Source organism: Adiantum capillus-veneris, chromosome 2, assembly GCF_014529385.1.
Source record: "Adiantum capillus-veneris isolate H3 chromosome 2, ASM1452938v2, whole genome shotgun sequence".
NCBI lineage: Eukaryota > Viridiplantae > Streptophyta > Polypodiopsida > Polypodiales > Pteridaceae > Adiantum > Adiantum capillus-veneris.
Genome location: NC_140932.1, coordinates 122,967,764 through 122,987,606, shown reverse-complemented (window position 1 = coordinate 122,987,606; position 19,843 = coordinate 122,967,764). Strand labels below are relative to the sequence as shown.

Sequence of the window (19,843 nt, the reverse complement as noted above, 5' to 3'; positions counted from 1 at the left end):
TCAGCATTGTTCTTTTTTGCACAGAGAGTACAGAGTGGTGAAGCAAGGTGGCCTGTGAAAGCAGAAAAACTGGTGCAGGAGAAGCAGCAGCCAGTTCAAATTGAGCAGCCTATCATGGTGCATTCTGAAAAGATAGGATTTGTGAAGTTTAATGCTAAGCATATGGAGGCTTATGAGGATTTGGTGAAAGCCAAATATACTCCAGGAGAGGCCTTTGAAGAAATCACAGCAAAAATGCAGTTTGCAGATTTTGGCACCATGGATGTTGATTCACCAATGCAGGTAAAAGCAGAGGAAACACCAATAAAGCTTGGTAAGGCTTTCACATTATCCAACAAGAGGAAGAAGTCTGAAACAGTCAGCAGAGTGTTTTCCAGATTAGACTTTAGTGCTGAGGAAGTCTCTGGAGTATCAGTAGATACTAGGAAATTGGACAGTGATAAAGTAGTTCAGATGCTGCAGCAGGTGCAGGAATTTGTGAGGCAGCAGAATAATATGCTGAAGGTTCAGAGTATGCAAGCTGAAAGGAATGCAGAAAATTTGATGGAGTTTAAAGGACAGGTGTCACAGGTGAAAGAGTTTGAAGAGCAGATAGCTATGATGAAAGTAAAGTATGAGCAGGATATGGAGGAAACAGTGGGGAAACAGAAGATGGAGTTAGCAAAAGTGAAGAGATCATTGGGGGAGTTTAAGCAATGGACTGAGAAAGTGGAGGCAGCTGTTGCTTTGGAGTTGGAAGACATGGCAAAGAGGAATGCAGAGTTACAGGTCACTGTGGAGATGCAGAGGTTGAGATTGGAACCTTTGCAGGTACTAGAGCAACAGATGTTGGCACAGGAGGAAATTAGCTTGAGTGCAGTATTAATGAAAGAAGGAGAAGTGTCTATCCTCAAGCAGCAGTTAGCTTTGGTTGCACAGGAGATGTGGCAAAAGACCAAGGAGAGAATGAGATTTGTCATTAAGTATCCATATGAGGTGATAAAGGCAGGGTTAGTGCATGAGGTAGAAGCACAATTGTTGAAGGAAGTGGAGGAATTGCAAAAGGAGAGAGACTGTTTGAAGCAGCAGGTTCAGCAGATGGAAGAGAATCAGAGACAGCAGCTTGCAGAGGCAGAAAAGAAAAAGGAGAATTTTACTAATAGTTTTTTGATGCAGGATGTAGCTGAGGAGAAAGTTGCAGAAGAGCAGATTGATACTGTGATTGCAGATATAGCACAAGAGGTGGAAATGGGAAAAGCTGATGCAGCAGAGTCAGATGCAGTAAAGGAAGCAGAGCTGGTGGATCATAAAGTGAATGTTGAGAACCAGAGTAAGGAAGAAGCTGTGCAGCAGAGAGTGGATTCCTGATCAAGGGATCTGTGGATCCGGGTCAGATTTCTGCGAAATCTACCACCGGGACGTGCCATGTGTTGAGAGGCACATGTTAGAAACTGACTCTGAATAGCTAAGTCGGATTTTGACTTATCGGATATTTACTGAGCTGTATTTTGCCAAGTCGGATGTAACTGTCTTTCAGTTGCAGTCTGTTGAATGTCTTGTGACTGGGTAGTTAAGTCGGATTTATCTATATAAGTGGGGAATGTATCTGCGCACGATGTATCTGTTCTCTGATATGAATGTGAGGATGATGGTGCAGTGCAGCAACTATTCAGTGTATTGTCTCTGCTTACTCTGATATTCTTTGAGTAGTTATGTTTACTGTGTCTGAATTGTTGTTGATAAAGTATGGTGGAGTAGATGGTTATTCTTGCTGTGTATGATGTTCATGTGTTGACCTAACCCACAACAAGGTCCCTCTAGCTTTCTAGAGTATATTCATTCTTTTAGATAGGATCGGAGAGTGGTGGACTCTTTTGTTCTTAGAGGGAGTCTAGGGAGCGTGTGTCTGACCTAGATCCTTCGACTTAGGTAGTATTAGGTAAGAGGATAGGCTGTGGTGAGAAGAGTGGAGTTGGAGTGGTAGATGCGCTGAGAGGTTAGCTTGAGAGTCCGCGCGAGGCCAAGAAGCAACTTAGACACCCAAAATCACCATCCCATATGATGAGTAGGAGTAGAGTAAGTAGGACGTACTGATTTTGATCTTGAGCATATCATGCATGTCATATTCGCTACTAGGCTCATCAAAGTTGTGAAAACATAAAATCAAGGAAAAAGTAAAATTGCATCTGGATGCTTGCTTGATGATTGATAATTGCTGTGAGTAGTCCAAAGGGGTTGGCAGAGCTTAAGAGAAAGTTAGAACTGAAAAAAACACAATTCTGTCATTGGAGACATCCAACGTGTAGGATGTCTCTAGAGGTAAAACTGTGAAGACTTTGAAAATTTTGAGGTCACCAGTGTGTTCAGTGGGTATGTTTTACCCTAAGAACATGTTGAGTTGAGTGTTTTTACATGTTTTTGGTGTCCAAAAGTCAAAAGGCGAAGCTAGAAAGCGAGTAAAATTCATAAAGTGCTTGTTTTGAGTGATTATTGTGCTTTTGAGTGTCGTTGGTGAATGATATCAAGTGTAGAGACCATAAAGAAGCATCAGAAATACTCTAGTCAGGAAAATTATGCAAGAGACATCCTACGCGTAGTATGTATTTACGGCCATTTGGGGCAGGAATTTGGAAATTTGAGGCTACCAGAGTGTTCATTGGGTGGGTTTTACCCTATGTACACCTTGAAACGAGGAGTTTGACCTTACTTGGGCTTCAAAAAGGCAAAAGACGAGATTGCCAGACATCCTATCCAAATTGTGTACAAGGGGTGATTTTGAGACCAAACCATAAGTTGACATCATATGCATGTTCTAAATGTTGTATTGAGTGTATGTGACAAGTTTCATCTCAGTTGGATGAGTAAAATTGAAGATTAAGCGAAGTTTAGCGTTTTGTACCAGACAAAGGCAAGAATAGCCAGCTTTGGGAGCTTTTGGCATCCAAACCCAAATCTGACCATACCACTGTGTTGCTAGACCTAAGGGGAGTCTCTGGACCACATTTCATTCAATTCTGAGCAAAAGGACATCCTACCCGTAGGATGTCTCCAGGCCAGCAGTTTTAGGGTCCAACTATAATTTTGACCATACAGGAGTGTTCACAGTGTCCCAAATCTTCTTTTAAAATTGAATTTGGACTCATTTTGACCATTCTAAACTGCATTTCACTATTTTGGCCATAACTTTCACAAATGGTATTGGATTGGAAAAGTTTTTATATCAAAATGTAGCCTGAGAGCGACACTACAGATCTTAGAGCGAAACTTGAACTAAATGTATGACTTTGGCAAGCGTTTAGGTCAACTTTAAAAAAAATGTCGTTTAAGGCCTCAAAATGCATCCGAAAGTCAGGTGTGTCTAAAACCGACAGTTCGAAAGAATTGTGTGAAAACGGTCACGGTTTTGAACATAGTTTTGACTTTTCCCTAGGAGAGGGACTAGTGAGCTAGAGTCAACCCAGGTTCTGGAATAGACCGCTCAAATCGACCTAGAGAGGACACGAGTGCATGTGAGATTTCCATCATCGAAAAGCTAAAATTTGAAACCAGATTTGGTCTCTAGGCCTTCTAATTGACCATTAAAGACTGCTAAGTTAGCAGATTGAAATTATCTTTTGGGGAAACCATTGGTCACCCGTCGCTGGAAGGTGTAAAAGCAAACCACGGCCTAGTGTAAAATTGAGAGTCGCCTCCAAGCTCAAGGCACAAGTGTGGCTATCAAGGGTACATCAAGAATTTTTGCATTCATTGTGAAAAAGTTTGCCTGCTAAATAGAATTTTGCAGATTGTGTGCTAAAGTGAACAGAGGTTAGCTTGACCCAAGACGTTCTATGAAGGAGGAAGTCGTTGCAGTATAGTGGTAAGTGGCGTAACTTATCACAACGCTCCAGACAAATCTAGGCCCTCTACATAGCTCTAGGCAAAGCAAGCAGCAAGACAAATCCGGTTCGGCCTTGGAAAGCACTTGGGTCAAGAAATTCAAGCGGTGCAAGCAAAGACCATTCTAGAGAGCTCAGAATTAAAGTCATCCACAAAAGCAAAAGAGATCCAAAGAAAGAGACTGACACACAGATATCAGCTCAGCAAGAGTCAAGACACAAAGTAGTGCAATGGCATCTCAAAGGAGTCAGCCCACTAGCCGAGACAGAGCTTCAAGTACATCCATAGGAATCACAAGAGAGCAAAGCGGGCTCTATTTAATTGGCCATTACAAAGGATTGCCATGCTATGAGGATATAAATAGGAATCTCTACATCAAGACCAAGAAGGATATGGAAGAAACTCAGACATCTCAATATGTGGAGGTTGAAACAGCCAAGAATGTACTGCACCCACATCTAGATTTCATGGAAGACTATCTGGGATCAATTTACATGAAACACGGAAAATACGTCGACAATGAGATAGAAATGTTGTACAAGGATCAACTTACAGAACTCTACGCATATCCTCCAAGTATTTTTTTGTACAAAGCTGAAGATGGGAAACGGCAAATTGGTACCCTCTATGTAGATGAGGACGGTCGCTACTACAAAGCTGCCACAAATCATGAAGTTCCTACAGAGAGTAACCAATATTTTGCAGTTGAATTATTTGGATCAAGAGGGGAAGACTACAAATCTGAAGGTGGTAATGTTTATCATCTAATCATGGCGATACGCAACTAGAAGAGTTAACAACTACAGCTGTCACTGCACAAATGAGTGGCACAACACAAGGCACAACATGGACAGACACGGCACAAGTCTCGTGCGCCGCACTAGCACAAGACAAAGCACAAACACACCAAATTGCACAAACAGGGAATATGTGCGCTCCTTGCCGCACTGTCGAAGCAAGGGACTTGCCGATACACCGTGTACGAGCCGCAGACGGCTCCAAGCACACAACTAGTTTAACTAGTAAGCTCAAAGAGGGCAATGGTGTGTCACTCACCGCCTTATGCTCCTGCCGTAGAGGATTCCTCGCCGCGAAGAAGAGGGAGACGCCGCTACGCCGCGCTCAACCGCCTCGCCGCCGTCGTGCCGCCGCAACGCTCGATCGCACACACACTCTCACACACTCTCTCTCTCTGTCTCTCTCACACGCACACACACAAGGAGATGGTGAAGGAGAAGGTGGAGATGGAGCAAGAGCAGCTTCTATTGCACAATGAGAGAATGACTCAATTTTAGGTTTAATTGGCTTTTATGTGAGCTCACCCCATTCACACTTGGGCGCCCATGCTTAGCCAACTAACCCTAGCATGTTCGTGTTAGAGTGCGCCTCTCATCGGCGATCACTCTACCTTTTCCTATTGGACCGACAAGCCCGGTGCCTGACTCTACTTAAATAAATAATACGGTTACAGTGTCCGTCGTAGGCGATAGGGTGTCCGTGAGCCACGAGGGTTAACATTGCCCCCCTTCCTGATGTAGATTCCGTCCTCGGAAGCTATTGAGTTGAAGCTTGGTATGTCCATGTTGTAGAGCATCTAGATTTGAATCTGCAAGGCAAAGTCACTGTTTTAGCAAGCGGAATTATATTGCCATAAATCATGAGGGGAATGTAAAGTACATGTGGAAATGAGTAAATGCAAGATTTATGAAATGTTAGACTGCCATTAAGGACAAATAAATTGCACTTTGAGTAAATTAATTAATCAAGAGTTTTGAGCTTATGGGTGAGTCTATCAATTAGTTAGCTATGACTAAGGTTAAAACAACTACTCTAGTACTAGCTAAGCTAAGAAGATTATCTAAATGCAAGATTCCCTAATTATGCTTTTCAGCTTTGATTAGCCAACTTGCTCTCACAACTGCAAACAAAAGCTTGAAATGTTAACTGTAAGCTCAATGGAAGTCTTTTAATTTTTTTTAATACTTTTTTACTTTGGGTCACAATCATGTGACGTGTGTGTTTATTTTGTATGTCCGGGGTTTTTTGCTTCTCAAGGAAAAGCGCCCACACTGGGAACCTCTAGGGCTCTAGTACCATAGAGAATACATGTGAGTGAAGTACCAATTCAAGCCAGGATTTCTCTTCCAGCGTAAGATTTTTCATTTGTGGCACTTATGTTTTTTTTTTGCTTCCATTTCCTTGGTATTCGCACTAGTGTTTTTTGTTGTTTGAGTGAGCAAGCCTTTCTCTGCCTAAAACATTCCTAAGGTCTCAAATACTCGGATAATTTTATTAGCTAGGCCTAGTGGTCAAGTAAATGAGTTAACCTAAAGTCACGGTCTCCTAATCTCCAGGCTCATCCATAAGATTAAACTGGAGTTCAATCAACTTAAGCAAAGACAAATTTATACATCTATAATGGCAAATAACAATCATAACTATTGCACTCAAACAAAGAATGAAAAATCATTATTAGCAATTACACATATCCACCAACATGAATCATGGAAAGTAGTACACCTGGAGGTATGGAGTGGCTCATCCATAAGATTAAACTGGAGTTCAATCAACTTAAGCAAAGACAAATTTATACATCTATAATGGCAGATAACAATCATAACTATTGCACTCAAACAAAGAATGAAAAATCATTATTAGCAATTACACATATCCACCAACATGAATCATGGAAAGTAGTACACCTGGAGGTATGGAGTGGCTCATTTCGTTGAAGCAGATGTCCTCAGCCATGTGGATGGAGATCCATATAAGTCCTACCTAACACATCCAAAAGCAGGCACTATACCTCTAGGAGACATGTCAGTGTGAAAAATTAAAACTCCTAAAAAACAAACTCAAAACACAATCTAGACCCCTAACCTACCTATCTGTCACCCCTTTTAGAATCAATGAAAGAGGATATTATATAAACCGGGTGGCCACCCTAAGGCTAGGCCTCTATCCTCATCATCTAGATAAATAAAATCGTTGTCCGTGAGGCCATAGTCTTCCTCGGTCTCTATTAGTTCCTCTTCATCATCCTCTTGTGCAAGCATGCTAATCAAGAACCTCGCGATGCGTGGATACTCATCTTGTGCAAAAGAATAAGCATGTGCCATTGGAGACACATTCGCTACTGGGTAGGGATCACTAGTTAGCCATAGACGTATCAGCCATTCTAACTCCTCAAAATTTCTCTCACATGCAAGGCTCTCTATCAAATCCCATTTGCAAGAAAGTATAGGGTAGCATACGTAGAACACTTGAGGAAAAGACAAAGGGTACCTTTCATCAAAAATAGAAGTGCATGCCTCTAGTGAAGTAGCCATTTCTGACAAGACAGATAGATTTGGTTAGGCCTTTAAAACATAAGAGTTGTTTTTGTGTGTTGCTTGAATTGACACGGTGAATTTGGACTTATATGTAAGATCTGATAGGGTGCTCTCTCGTTGCTAGTCGCTCTTGCTCTTTACTATTTTTGTTTTTTGTGAGTATAAGGCTATATATATACATTCCCTAAGATTGGAATTGAGAGGTCAGGGAGGAAGGTTGAGAGGGGAGCGAGTGAATGATTGATGTTAGCAAACACTCCCCCCTTCCTTGGGTAGATCATACCTTTTGGAATGAGGTCGTCACCTTTTGAAACCAATTGTTCCAAGTTGTTATGGGTGAAGGTTTTAACCAATAGTTTTCGACCGCCCTATGCGTTTCATCTAGTTGCAAGGGTGGTAAGGTACTCTCCCATGATTTTATTTGCAACGTTGTTGTAAGTGGTGAACTTACCCCGGGAGGTGCAAACTCTTTCGTGCTTGTATGGATATGTACAGTGGTAGGTGGAGGTTGTGTCGAAGCTTCTATTTGCGTATAGGAACTACATGAAGAGCAAGAAGCTTCATTTGATTTCCCTGTTCCTGAGCTAGGTGGAACAAATCGTTCTTTCATTGGTACCCAAACTAGCTCTAGATCGGGTGTGTAACATTCCATGATTTTTTCCTTTCCGCGATTTTCAATTTGTTTTGGAGCCACAGGATTGGGTTTACATGGGCCAGGTGACAGGTAAGAGTACACTTTACGTTTGGGCACCCAGATTTGATCATTTCCTTCATAGTATCCTTGGGCTTCCAATAGTCGTTTAGGAATCCAACACAGCGTTTCTTTACATTTCTTGGAGTGAGTGGTACGGTTCTTACTAGGTTTCTGTTTTTTTGCATCAACCATGCTCACTACAGAGGCTTTAGGGACCCACTTGTATGTTTTCTCTGTTATATTAGGATGGTTCTTGTGTGTCTCAAGCTTTCTTTCAACTACATCAGTTGAAGCTCTAGAGAGTTGGGCTATGGGGACGTATGGTTCAACCTCCTGGACATGCAATGTCTTGGGTTTTATTTCCTTAGGCAATATCTCAGGGACTATGGCTTGAGTGGTAGGGCTAAGAGTTGGTTTTTGCGTCGTAACACCCCCAGTCCCCCAATCAATAGTGCATTTGGTGGCTATCATCCACGTGCGGCCTAGGTTTATATTACCCTCCATAGTTCCAGTAGGCATGACCAAAAAGTCTTGAGCTACAATTCCATTGTCATAACTGACAGAAGTGTGCTAGATTCCAAAAACCGTAGTTTTTTTCTTGTTGACACCCTTGACTTGGATAATACTCTCAGATAGAGGTGGCTTCCCTAACTGACACCACACCCCATAGGATAGCAGATTATATTTAGCACCCGTGTCCAATAAGGCGTTATATAGCACTTTTCCATAGGCACTATTCAACTCAATAGGGTATCGTAGAGGTGTGTCAGAGTCCAACCCATCCTCTTCGATTTCCACGTGGAATGCATTTGTGACTCCAAGGTTAGCCTCTCGTTTTTGTCTTATACGTTGTTGTCGCTCCTTAGCCTCAGCTTGAGCTTGTATCTTGTTTAACTCGGTTTGTGCTTTGGCGGCCTTCTTTTGATGAATGGCCCGTAGTTCTTCTTGGCTTAAAGGATCATAATATCTTTTGAATTTACTCCCATTGAGGAATCCAATGGTTTCAACTCCATCAAGAGTTTCCACACGAAGGGTACCTTGTGGGGTAATTTCACATACTCTATATGGTCCTTTACCAGCATATTTCAACTTTTTCTTCTCTTTACGTACTCCATACATAAGGAATTTATCACCAACTTTGATGTCCTTGTCCTTCACATGGCGATCAAACCACTTCTTTCTCCTATCCTTTTCCACAAGAGCATTTTGCACAGCCAACTGTCTCTCTTCGTCTAGTTTTTCTAAGATAAACAAACGCTCGGTTAAGGGGTTACCATTCCATCCTTCTTGCGAAGCTACCCTAAGACTAGGAATGACAAACTCCCAAGGCATAACCGCTTCTTGGCCGTATACCATTTTGAATGGCGTACAATTAATAGCCACTTTATAAGCAGTACGATAAGCCCATAGAGCAGATGTCAACTTCAAATCCCAATCAGTGCGATGAGCTTCTACCGTCTTGGTTAAAATAGAGATTAGAGTCTTGTTGGTGCTCTCGGCTTGTCCATTAGCTTGCGGGTAATAAGGTGTAGACTTATGGTGGGATATCATAAAGGTCGTGGTAAGCTCTCTTATTACCTCATTTATAAAATGGGTACCATTATCACTAAAAATTTCAAAAGGGCAACCAAATCTTGTGATAATGTTCTCAAAAAGAAACTTAGCTGTTGTCCTCGCGTCAGCTTTTTGTGAAGCCTTAGCTTCAGCCCACTTTGTTACATAGTCCGTAGCAACTAGAATATATCGAGATTGAGTGTTGCGAGCTGCGGGACTAATTGGACCTACAAAGTCTAAGCCCCATTTTTCAAATGGTTGGGTTACTTTAATAGGATGTAAGGGCATTCTGTCTTTGCGCTGTGTGGTCTTGTAACGTTGGCACTCATCACACCCTTTTGTAAAAAGTGATGCATCCTTAAATAAAGTTGGCCACCAATAGCCTGATTGCAGCACCTTACTAGCAGTCAGGTCTCCTGAAAAATGACCTCCTGCTATGCCCATATGTGCTTCTTGCAAGATATAAAAATATTCATCCTCGCGGGCACAACGCCTAAGAATATCATCCTTGCCTAATCTATACAGAGTTCCGGCAATCAAACAATAGGGTTCACATTCTTTTACTAGCCTTCGAGCGATATCCTTACAAAGTTCCTTGGGTGGAAAACCATTAACTAAAAAGTTAACAATGTTCTCACTCCATTCAGGCATAGTCTCAACTATGAATAGGGAAGTATCGGGTAATTCATCATCAACTCCTGTAGGGGCTTCACCATTGGGTATGCGAGACAAATGATCAGCCATGACGTGCCTTTTACCGGGTCTCACTACAATCGTGAAATCAAACTCCAGAAGAATTAACAACCATCGTGTGATTCTTCCTGTGGAGCATGGCTTGTTTACCAGATACAACAATGCTTGATGGTCCACATAAAATACAAACTTGTTTGCCAGAAGGTAGTAACGAAATTTCTTTACTGCATAAACCATTGCCAAACCTTCTCGCTCTGTAGTGGTGTAGTTCCTTTCAGCATCGTTCAATTGATGGCTTGCAAAGCTAATGGGATAGTCCAATTTATGTTCTCCTGGTTGAGTGAGAACACACCCAATAGCAAAGTTTGATGCATCAATATGCACATGGAAAATGACATCCCAGTTAGGTGTCCTTAAAATCGGAGCACTTGCTAGTGTTTTCTTCAATTGTTCATAGGCCTGGTCACACTCTTCAGTCCATTTAAATTCAATGAGAAGCTTGTACAAAGGACGTGCTATCTCAACGAAAAATAAAATAAACCGTCGATAATAGCCCACATGTCCCATGAACCTTTGAACTCCCTTGTAATTGGTTGGTGGTGGTAACTCTAGAATCACTTTAATTTTTCTCTCATCGGTTGAGATACCATTCTTGGATACTATATGCCCTAAAATAACTCCATGCTTGACCCAAAATTGGCATTTGAACGGGTTCAATGAGATACGATATAACCTACACTTTTCAAACACCTTCCGCAAACATGATAGATGTTCTTTCCAAGAAGAGTAAACACAAAGGTCGTCTAAGAAAGCTTCACAAAACTCTCTCAAATATTCTTTAAAAGCAGTGTTTATTAATCGTTGGAATGTAGCAGGGGCATTTGTTAAGCCAAAAGCCATCACACGAAATGCAAACACGCCAAATTCTGTGATGAAGGCAGTTTTAGCTTGGTCCTCTAGCGCTATCGTGATTTGGTTGTAGCCTGAGTACCCATCTAGAAAGCTATAAGCTTCCTTGCCTGTAACTCTTTCGAGTACATGTTCGGAATATGGTAGGGGGTAATGGTCTCTTCTAGTAGCTGCATTAACTTTTTTGAGGTCCACGCACACCCTGAGTTTCCCATTCTTTTTTGGCACGATAACTATTGGAGACACCCATTCAGAGTGTTCAATAGGATATATGAACCCACATTTGATAAGCTTTTCTAGTTCTTCTTGAATGATCTTTGCGTACTTAGGATTCATCGGGTAGGGTCTTTGTTGTACGGGCTTCGCAGTGCTAATCATAGGGATTGTATGTTGGACCACAGAAGGTGGAACACCTTTCATATCATGGTATGTCCAAGCGAATACGTCCTTGAATTCCTTGAGAAGCTCTTTGAGGACCGCCTCTTCAACTTCTGTGAGGTCTTGGGCAATAAAAACAGGTTTTGATTCTTCACCGGGGTCAGCTAATTCTATTTCTTTAACTATTGCCGGACCATCATAGATTCCATTATTCCCATCGATAGGTATTCTTTGGGCTTTTGTGTACACAACCTTTGCTTCCCCTGTGGTGTAAGATTTGAAATGTTCTGGTGCAGGATGCAAGTCTGTGGATTCTGGTTGTGCTTTGGTTTGTGCTTCCATTTCTGCTTTCTTGTGTTGTCGAGCTAACTCTTGGTTTTGACGCCTCCTTGCAGTGCGGCTCAACTTTGGCTTGTCTATGATCTCTAATTGGGCTATGTCATGGAGTCGTGGTCTACACCACATAACATTTTGGAGATATTCTGCCCTATTGTCTACCAATTTTCAATGAGCATCACATGCTCCTATATAACTGAGCCATTCTGCTGAGGATCTCTTCTTTTTTATCTTAGCACGTACATTGGCTCGATATCGACGCCTCTTAAGGTTTTTCTTTTTCTTATTTGAGACCTGCTTTTGATTTGCATTTAGATCTGGCTCACTAAAGGAGTCCTCGTTGGTGTCCTCTTCACTCTCAGGGGAGCTATCATCGGTTGATGTGCTCGGTCCTTCCGAATGTTTTGACTCTGAACTTGCTCCACTCTCTAATTCATGAGATTCAGAATCCGTTTCACTCTGGGAGTCAGTGTCCAAGTCGTGTTGGTCAAAGTCTTCTATTGAGCTATCGGTGTCACTGTCAGATTGGTCCACAATTGCCTTGCCCTTAGAAGATGCATGTATGGCACTTATCATGTTCAGAGGTGCAATTTGTGGTACCTCTTCCCCCTCTGGTGTGACCCAAGTGGTTCCTCTATTTCCCCAGGTATCTATGGTTGCGGCTAGGTGTACCCAGTCTACGTTGTCTGATTCCGTCATACCCGGTAACACATCCATGTAAGGAGAATCTTGGCCAATGTCTGTATCCTTCTTACAAGTGTAACAATATTGTAGTGGGGCCGAGTGAACGGTGGTGTCAGAGCGATGATCAATAATGGTTTTACTCCCTAAGGGGTGTACCTTACCAGTCACCAAATCCACTCTAAGGACAGAGTCTTGGAATTGCAAATAGACATGATTTTTAGACCAATCGTGAACCATTTGTGCTTCCCTCATGAATTGTCGTCCTAAAATCATTTCATATGACATAAGGTGTTTAGAGAAATCCATTACAATGAACGTATGTCGTACCTTGTGTCCTAGAACTTTGATCTTAAGATCCTTGAGCATCCCCATAGGTTTGGCTATGGTACCATTTGCCATCTTTACCACAATGTTAGTAACACTGAGGCGGGGTTTTCCCATGGATTCCCAACAATCTTTTGTAACGATGCTAACTCCCGCACCACCATCAAGAATTCCCTTTATAGTTAATCCCTTGGTAGTGATGGGTAGGGTCGCATTAGACTCGTCGCCTTCAAAATACTGCCCTAATTCGTTAATGGGTACCTCGATCATAGACTCGTGTCCATCTAAGTCAAGTGATTGCACATGATTTTCCTCATCAATCATAATCGAGTCAGGCCTATTTGGTTGCGCAAACTGCGGTAATCTCGTTCGTAGCTCTCCGTTAAGGAATGCTCGAAGTGCAAGGAATAACTCAGGATCTCCATACAGCTTTGCTATGGTCGTGGTTCGGACCTCAGAAGACATGAAGTCCACTAGTTTGGCAACATTCATTGGCATTTTGCAAGGTGTAGGTCATTGACTAGGAACAGGTGAGGATGGAATCTCATATTCCTCAATGGGATCAGGTATTCCTTTGTTAAACATCCTTTCCAACAAGAAAGGTGTATGCTCACTTTCTGATGCCCCGTCCTCACTCCCTTCTTGGATGATACTAGATATGGCTAACGGTCTATGGTTCATGTGGGGTGGATGAACTTGCGTGGGAAACACTGTGTCATGAATTTTGACATGCATGGGTTCTGGTTCTAGTTTCCTTTGAGTCTCCTCCACTAAACCTCTTAGATGTTTCACCTGCTCAATCTCGTCTACTGGGTTTGGGTACGTCCCAATCTTCTTTTTACGATTCTTCCCTTTTTGCCCCTGCGGTTTATCTTGGGGGTCTTGGATTGGATTTGGAAACACTTGTGGTGTTTTCAGAGGCTCTTTATAGTTTTCTCTTATTCGGTTTTCATTTGGTTCCATGTTACGGTTTTCTTTGTCGGTCTTTCCCTTTGTGGTATTGGTTCTAGTCTCCATTGTCTCGATTGAATCTGAATCATCCTCGAGGTCATTCATATACACGGGGTCATCTCCTGTTCCTATGTTTGTTTTGGAACTTGGCTTTGAATTTCCCGTATTCTGCGACCTCTTCCTTCGTGTCTTCTTTTTCTTTGCTTGGATAACTGACGCGGTATCTCTCTCTTCGAGGATATGGCCTGGCCCTTGAAGCATGGACCATGTAATCGCATAAGCGGGTGCGACGGGTGGTATTGGCGATGTCACACTAGCAATTTCGACCAAATTTAGGGGTGTGATTTTAGGCGCATTTAGGCTATAGGGGCATTGGGCAATCAAGTGATCTATGACACAACGATTACATGTGAGTATTGGCATTGCAGACGTGCTCCCTTGATTCATTTGCATCTGTGCAGCATTCTTTTGCAGCCTAATAGGGCACTCCGCTGCCCGATGTGGTCCACCACACTCGTAGCATTGAAGAGGTGGCCTCCTAGCCTGGGTGTTGATATTTTGACCTCTGGATGCGAGAGCAGCAGCTTGATAAACCGGCTTGACTTGCCCCCAACAATCTTCCATGTAGTATATAGGACACTCTTCCAATGTATCAAGTCCGTAGGCAATACTAGTGTCTATTTCCTCCTCACAGCCATTTGCATAAGCATTTGATGGCTCGCAACCCACTTGGTTCATAGGGGCGACTCTTGGATGCGGGGGCTGCGGTCCTAGCACAGGAGGTGGTAGCGGTGTAGCTTGTACAACATTTTGAGATCTAGGGACCATGTGTTGCGGTAGTTGCTCAACAGGTGGAGCAGGCATCAATACAGGAGCTCGAGGTGCATCCGTCCAGGCTACAGGTGGTCTATTTGCCATCATACGTTTGAACATTAAACAATCCTTAGCTTGGTGACCATACCTACCACATGCGTTGCAAGTTCCATTAAATTTTACTATAAACGTAGGGCACTCGCTAGTGCTATGTGGACCTAATCAAATGGAACACCATTGTTGCTCCCTTCTTGGATACATGTGACTATTTTGAGGGGGTCGATTATCCTTAAGAGACTCTTGGATTGCCTTGGTGAGGTCTGTCAAGAATGTCTCAAATACCTTTGGCTCATTGGCAATGGGCTTTGCAGTCATGGGTTCATACTCAATGGCTTGTGAGCTAGTGGATCTCGTGTCGGTAGACACCCTCATGCCTGCTATCATCAAGTTGTCCTCCAATTGGATTGCATTGGTAGTGACATCTTCCCAGGTTGTGATACCTCTAATCATTAGTCCATTATAGATTCCTTCATTCCTCAACCCTCGAATGAATCGATCAAGCAGTTGGTTATTGTTGAAGCGCTCATTTACAGGGCAACGAGAGTTTAAGTGCTTTAGACGACTAATGAAGTCCCTTACTGACTCTCCTTCCTTACATTCGGCCTTCTGTAGCTGAGATGCTACACCCCAAAGCACACCTTCTCGTATGTACTCCTTTAGAAACAACCTTCGAAGGGTAGGGTAGATTGTTTTCTCGTCCACCCTTAGGGTCCTATACCAATCTCCAGCCTTCCCACTTAATGTCAAGCTTAAGGCATTGCACTTATGTAGTTCGTTGCGTTCCCCTAAGGAATCACATACTTGTTCAAACACTTCAATGTGTTTCCTAGCATCTTCGTCCCCATTGAATTTTTGCGTGAGTTTGGCAATTTGTACTGCCTTACTTCTAGGCTCTCTATCAGATGCATGACGCATATTTTCCGCGATAGATCGACCTATGGTTTGAGCAAACGCTGCCAAGTCACCTATGTGAGGAGGCAGGGCCGGTGGAGGTACTCTTGGAATCATATGTGGGAGAGGGACGGGTGCCGGTCTTGGCATATGTGTGGATGATGCAGGATATGGAACATAACCGAGCATAGGTCCACTCGGATAAGGGCTAGGGAGCGGCACTCGAGGAGCATAAACAAGTGGTACAATTGGAGGTGTGGGGGCCATGTGTGCATAAGGGGCTAGAGGCACATACGGTCGAGGCCCCATATTAGGTACTACGACACTAGGTAGTGGCACTGCGCTAACCGTAGATGTCATCGGTACATTCTCTGTCAGGCTTATCCCTGGAGTGAGCACTGGGTTTTCCTTAATAGAGGGTTGAGCCAAGTTAGGGAAGCTAAAGTTGTCGCTCGGAGGCTCAGATTGCATAGAGACCCCAGGTGAAATGACGTAAGATGGGTCCATGGGGCTCATTAGAGGAGTCTCCATTTGTGATAGAGTAGGCTGTTGAGCCTTGCTCGTATCCAAAATCTCATGGGGCCAGTTGAGAGTATATTTACCCCTCGGTTTTGCCTTTCTGATTGAATAATGCCATGGATAACATTACAGATCATTTTCTGTTGATCTTCGATGCTCGTGGCACTAGAGGTGGATTGTACAATCTCTATCCATCCTACATGGTAGGCGTGGCCAAGTGTAGATCCGTCAACACCTCAGTGTGGAGGTCGTATGTCCAATGATCATTAATGAACAATCCTTCTAGAGTCGACGTGTTAACGGTTTCTTGTGAGGTAGAAGCAATGTTGCTCCCCGTGGTTTTACTTGTCACCAACGGTACTCTAGAGGGAACTTCTGAAGGAGGCAGCTCAATAGGGCCTTCTTGGTAAGAAGTTGGCAGGATATCCACATGGACACTCTTTGGGGGTGTGGGGTCCACGTGCGATGTGAAAGGAGAGTCCACTTCCCCACCCCCTTCGTGTGCTTCATTTGCATCAGGTTCCGAGCGAGTAGCTCTACCTAATGTTTCCATGAAACGGCTAAACATACTAGTACTAGGCTATGGAGCTTCGGGAGGTGCATGGCCTTCTCTCTCAGTGTTTTGGGTAGGGTATGCTTCCATGATTTCTGAGTCGGAGGAGGAATCACTAGCGGCTATTTTAGGGTCTTGGGTGGTGCTACCTTGTGTCCCCGCTGAGGGTCTAGAGCCTATCGTGGATGGGTAATGGGTGTCCGTATGAACAGAGGCACCCTCAATATGCTTGTGTTCTAGCACCCGCCCAGAGCGTAAGTGCATGTGCTTTTGATACCCTAAGGTATCAAAAAGCTGCTCTAGGAGGCCTTGTGACTAGTTTTTAGCGTGTTTTTTGTTTGTTTTTTTGCTAGATTTTTTAGAGCGTGTCGTGGAATGGGCCATGTGATAGCTCGAAATGAGCGTATCGGTCAGAGGGTCGTGCCGTGCTTTATAGCCCTCCGTTTGGTCACTCTATGCCCTCGGAATCCCTAAAACTGTCAATTTCCAGTAGGGAACTAGGCCCAAACTAGAAAGTCTAAGGGTGCAAGTGGGAAGAGAAGGGAGGAGAGTGGAGGACTTGTCCCACATGCTCTTTTTCCCTCTTGAGGAGGTAGGGTATATATATAATAGTGAGTCTAGTATATATCATAGGACTGAGGCCTGGGCCTGGGCTTGGGCTTGGGCTTGGGCTTGGGAAAATGATCCTAATCTAACTTTTATACAAACCAACCCGTCCGTTTTTATAACTCACGTTTTTTATTTTCGAAAATCTAACCTCACGTTTTTATTTTTCGAATTTTTTTTTCATTTTCTTTTTCGAATTTTTTTTTTTGAGATATTATTTGGTACGTGTTTTGGTGCGCGTTGACCTCACCTAACTATTTACTGTCCCACCTACCTACTGACCTGCTAATCAGTGGTTCACCTAATTACTAACCTACTTAATTAACTAACTGTGCGCCTAACTGTGCACAAACCAGAAAACACAGAAAACACAGAAAATGCAGAAATTGAAACTTGACAGAACTGTGCAGTGAAAACACAGAAAATGCAAAAAAAAACGCAAGAAATGCTAACTGTGTGTAAACAGAAAAATAGAATTTTGCTAACTGTCTAACTAATTACTGAATGTACGCAGCAGAAAAACAGAAAATGCAAACTGTGCGCATTGGAAAAACAGAATTAACAACTTGCAGAAAAAATACGCCTTCCTCTCCCTCTTCTTTCCTACTGCAAACCACTCATACAAGAAGCACAAAGTGCCTCTTGGGCTTAGTGCAGGGCTATTCCCCGGCAGCGGCGCCAAAAATGTGCGCTCCCTGCCGCACTGTCGAAGCAAGGGACTTGCCGATACACCGTGTACGAGCCGCAGACGGCTCCAAGCACACAACTAGTTTAACTAGTAAGCTCAAAGAGGGCAATGGTGTGTCACTCACCGCCTTATGCTCCTGCCGTAGAGGATTCCTCGCTGCGAAGAAGAGGGAGACGCCACTACGCTGCGCTCAACCGCCTCGCCGCCGTCGTGTCACCGCAACGCTCGATCGCACACACACTCTCACACTCTCTCTCTCTCTCTCTCTCTCTCTCTCACACACACACACACACACACACACACACACACACACACACACACACACACACACACACACACACACACACACACACAAGGAGATGGTGAAGGAGAAGGTGGAGATGGAGCAAGAGCAGCTTCTATTGCACAATGAGAGAATGACTCAATTTTAGGTTTAATTGGCTTTTATGTGAGCTCACCCCATTCACACTTGGGCGCCCATGCTTAGCCAACTAACCCTAGCATGTTCGTGTTAGAGTGCGCATCTCATCGGCGATCACTCTACCTTTCCCTATTGGACCGACAAGCCCGGTGCCTAACTCTACTTAAATAAATAATACGGTTACAGTGTCCGTCGTAGGCGATAGGGTGTCCGTGAGCCACGAGGGTTAATAGAATACGTCGGAAGTACCAGCTATGAAGATAGCACAACTTCAAAAGGAACTAGCTCGGTCTCAAGAGCTACTTAACAGAGCACAACAAGTCATATCATCAGTCATTAAACAAATGCCAACATCAGATATGGAACCCTCTCGGATGGGGGGAGTTCAAACTCAACAAAGAGACCCTATCTCTTCAAGAGTGGGATTAAGAAGTCCAATTTTACAAGAAGCAGTGTCCTTTTCAGGAGCCCAAGTGGAATTTCAAGAAGCATTGGAAGATGCCGAGCCGGAGGAGAGACACCGAAAATTCACCAATGCCAAATGTAGAATGTCAGGCAAGCTATAGTTGGTTGTTTATATCAAGAGGATGTGGGATTATACAAATTTTGGAATTCTGAGGACTAGTCTACACATACTACATATGCTTAGATCCCAAAACCTAGAGAGTTATGTAAAATGAAAAAGTTTTTTTGGTTTAAATCTATGAACCCAATAGGTCAAGATGTCATTGTGGTTATATACTACATGGAAGATTGTTGGGGGCAAGTCAAGCCGGTTTATCAAGCTGCTGCTCTCGCATCCAGAGGTCAAAATATCAACACCCAGGCTAGGAGGCCACCTCTTCAATGCTACGAGTGTGGTGGACCACATCGGCAGCGGAGTGCCCTATTAGGCTGCAAAAGAATGCTGCACAGATGCAAATGAATCAAGGGAGCACGTCTGCAATGCCAATACTCACATGTAATCGTTGTGGCATAGATCACTTGATTGCCCAATGCCCCTATAACCCAAATGCGCCTAAAATCACACCCCTAAATTTGGTCGAAATTGCTAGTGTGACATCGCCAATACCACCCGTCGCACCCGCTTATGCGATTACACGGTCCATGCTTCAAGGGCCAGGCCATATCCTCGAAGAGAGAGATACCGCGTCAGTTATCCAAGCAAAGAAAAAGAAGACACGAAGGAAGAGGTCGCAGAATACGGGAAATTCAAAGCCAAGTTCCAAAACAAACATAGGAACAGGAGATGACCCCGTGTATATGAATGACCTCGAGGATGATTCAGATTCAATCGAGACAATGGAGACTAGAACCAATACCACAAAGGGAAAGACGACAAAGAAAACCGTAACATGGAACCAAATGAAAACCGAATAAGAGAAAAACATAAAGAGCCTCTGAAAACACCACAAGTGTTTCCAAATCCAATCCAAGACCCCCAAGATAAACCGCAGGGGCAAAAAGGGAAGAATCGTAAAAAGAAGATTGGGACGTACCCAAACCCAGTAGACGAGATTGAGCAGGTGAAACATCTAAGAGGTTTAGTGGAGGAGACTCAAAGGAAACTAGAACCAGA

At 43.4% G+C, this 19,843-nt stretch overlaps 1 protein-coding gene across 1 annotated transcript; it reads left to right on the top strand.

The window, feature by feature from the left end:
- The first annotated feature begins 258 nt into the window (after positions 1 to 258).
- LOC147463519 (uncharacterized) lies at positions 259 to 1,347 on the top strand. The gene has a single exon (XM_086496741.1). It carries the CDS (start codon positions 259 to 261, stop codon positions 1,345 to 1,347), a length of 1,089 nt encoding a protein of 362 aa, XP_086352867.1.
- The last annotated feature ends 18,496 nt before the right edge of the window (positions 1,348 to 19,843 follow it).

Bases quoted from the DNA above. Each gene is read 5' to 3' on its own strand.
- LOC147463519 (XM_086496741.1), top strand. From the start codon at position 259: ATGGATGTTGATTCACCAATGCAGGTAAAAGCAGAGGAAACACCAATA.